Source organism: Panthera pardus, unplaced genomic scaffold, assembly GCF_024362965.1.
Source record: "Panthera pardus isolate Hobbes unplaced genomic scaffold, ASM2436296v1 HiC_scaffold_21, whole genome shotgun sequence".
In the NCBI taxonomy this organism is placed as follows: Eukaryota; Metazoa; Chordata; class Mammalia; order Carnivora; family Felidae; genus Panthera; species Panthera pardus.
The window spans coordinates 3596878-3598607 of record NW_026526777.1 but is presented as its reverse complement, the minus strand read 5'-3'; the positions used below and the strand labels follow the sequence as shown (position 1 = coordinate 3598607).

Here is a 1730-nt window from a genome sequence, read left to right as displayed (position 1 = left end):
GTTGCTTTGTCAGACCCTGACTCTGTCTATTAGCTACTTGGTAATGGTTTTATATTCAGAGTCTGATCCAAATCTGGCCGACCTCAGACACCTGAATTTCCTTTATCTAGACATTAATTACAGCATTTTTCCTCTTATGGTATTACCAGCCAATAAAGTCTGCTAAAACAATAAGCCACAAAGAGTCTTCTGTCACCCACCAAGCGATCAGTAATTGCACCCCTAATAAAGGTATAACAAATGAACTAAAATTAGGAAAACCCGTGACCTACATACACATGGTGTTTTGCCACACAAATTGAAGAATCAATTGGTCATCGTAACTCCCTGATCATCTGTCTTATTCACACCACAACCTTCAAAGAATAATGGAGAGTTGAATATTTACTTGTTGTTTCTTTCACATTTCAGACATGCCACAATGAAGGCCAACCAGACAGTCCTGAAAGAATTCATTCTTGTGGGCTTCTCCTCGTACCCACACGTGCGGACGTTCCTCTTCGTGCTCTTTTTTGGCCTCTACCTTCTCACCCTCACAGGTAACCTGGCCATCCTGGGTCTAACTTGGGCAGACAGATCTCTCCACACCCCTATGTACCTCTTCCTCCGTGCCCTCTCTTTCTCCGAGACCTGCTACACGCTGACCATCATCCCCAAGATGCTGGCAGACCTGCTCACTGAGAAGAGAAGCATTTCAGTCCCGGGGTGTGGCTTGCAGATGTGTTTCTTCCTGGGACTTGGTGGCACTCACTGCATCATCCTCACGCTGATGGGATACGATCGCTTTCTGGACATCTGCCACCCTCTCCGATACCCACTGCTGATGACCAATGTGGTGTGTGGGCACCTGGTGGTCTCTGCTTGGGCCGGAGGCTTCCTTATCTCTGTGACAGAGACCGCACTCATATTCGGGGGCTCGTTCTGCACCCCCAACCTCATCCACCATTTCTTCTGCCACATGCGGGCCGTGGTGAGGCTGTCCTGTCTAGACAGCGACCTCACCGAACTGCTTGTAACAATGATCTCGGTGTCAGGCTTGACGGGTACCTTCCTGCTCATCGTCACCACTTACGTTTTCATTCTGTCCACTGTCTTCAGGATCCCTTCAGCCGAGGGCAAGCAGAAGGCCTTTTCTACCTGCGCCTCTCATCTCACTGTGGTCATCGTCCACTTTGGCTTCGCGGCTATTGTCTATCTGAAGCCTGAAGGCTCGGGAGGAGATGACACACTCATCGCTGTCCCTTACACCGTCATCACCCCTTTCCTCAGCCCCCTCATTTTCAGCCTCAGGAATAGAGACATGAAGAATGCGTTCAGAAAGCTGCTTGCAAAGAGGAGTTTCTGGAATACATAATCCTGGATAATTGCTACATGACTGTCTCTCCCCCATTATCAGTAGGCATTTATCATGTCACATCAGAAGTCTGTGGCGTTTGACCTTTTTCAGTAGTTGGCATTTATGAAATCCAGGGACAGTCTGGGTAAACAGTCACAAACAATTGCTTAGTAATTTAAGAGCGTTGTTCGACTGCCCCCACTTCTACCAGCACTGGCTGTTCCTGAAGATACTACATTTCTGCCAGTCAGCTCTGGATATCCTGTATTACTGAAGACATGGGTAAAGCAAGATTGTGGAAGGCAAAAACTATCCCTGTGACCACAACACTAAGAGATGCTTAAAAAATATCTAAAGATACAATGGTTGAGGAGTTTTTCTAGGCTATGTTGCA

General features: G+C 47.3%; 1 protein-coding gene across 1 annotated transcript; it reads left to right on the top strand.

The window, feature by feature from the left end:
- The first annotated feature begins 421 nt into the window (after nucleotides 1-421).
- On the top strand, nucleotides 422-1354 carry LOC109257188 (olfactory receptor 10X1-like). Its single transcript, XM_019433151.2, has one exon. It carries the CDS (start codon nucleotides 422-424, stop codon nucleotides 1352-1354), a length of 933 nt encoding a protein of 310 aa, XP_019288696.2.
- Nucleotides 1355-1730: the final 376 nt, after the last annotated feature.

Excerpts from the sequence above, each read along its gene's own strand:
- LOC109257188 (XM_019433151.2), top strand. The coding sequence starts at position 422 with ATGAAGGCCAACCAGACAGTCCTGAAAGAATTCATTCTTGTGGGCTTC.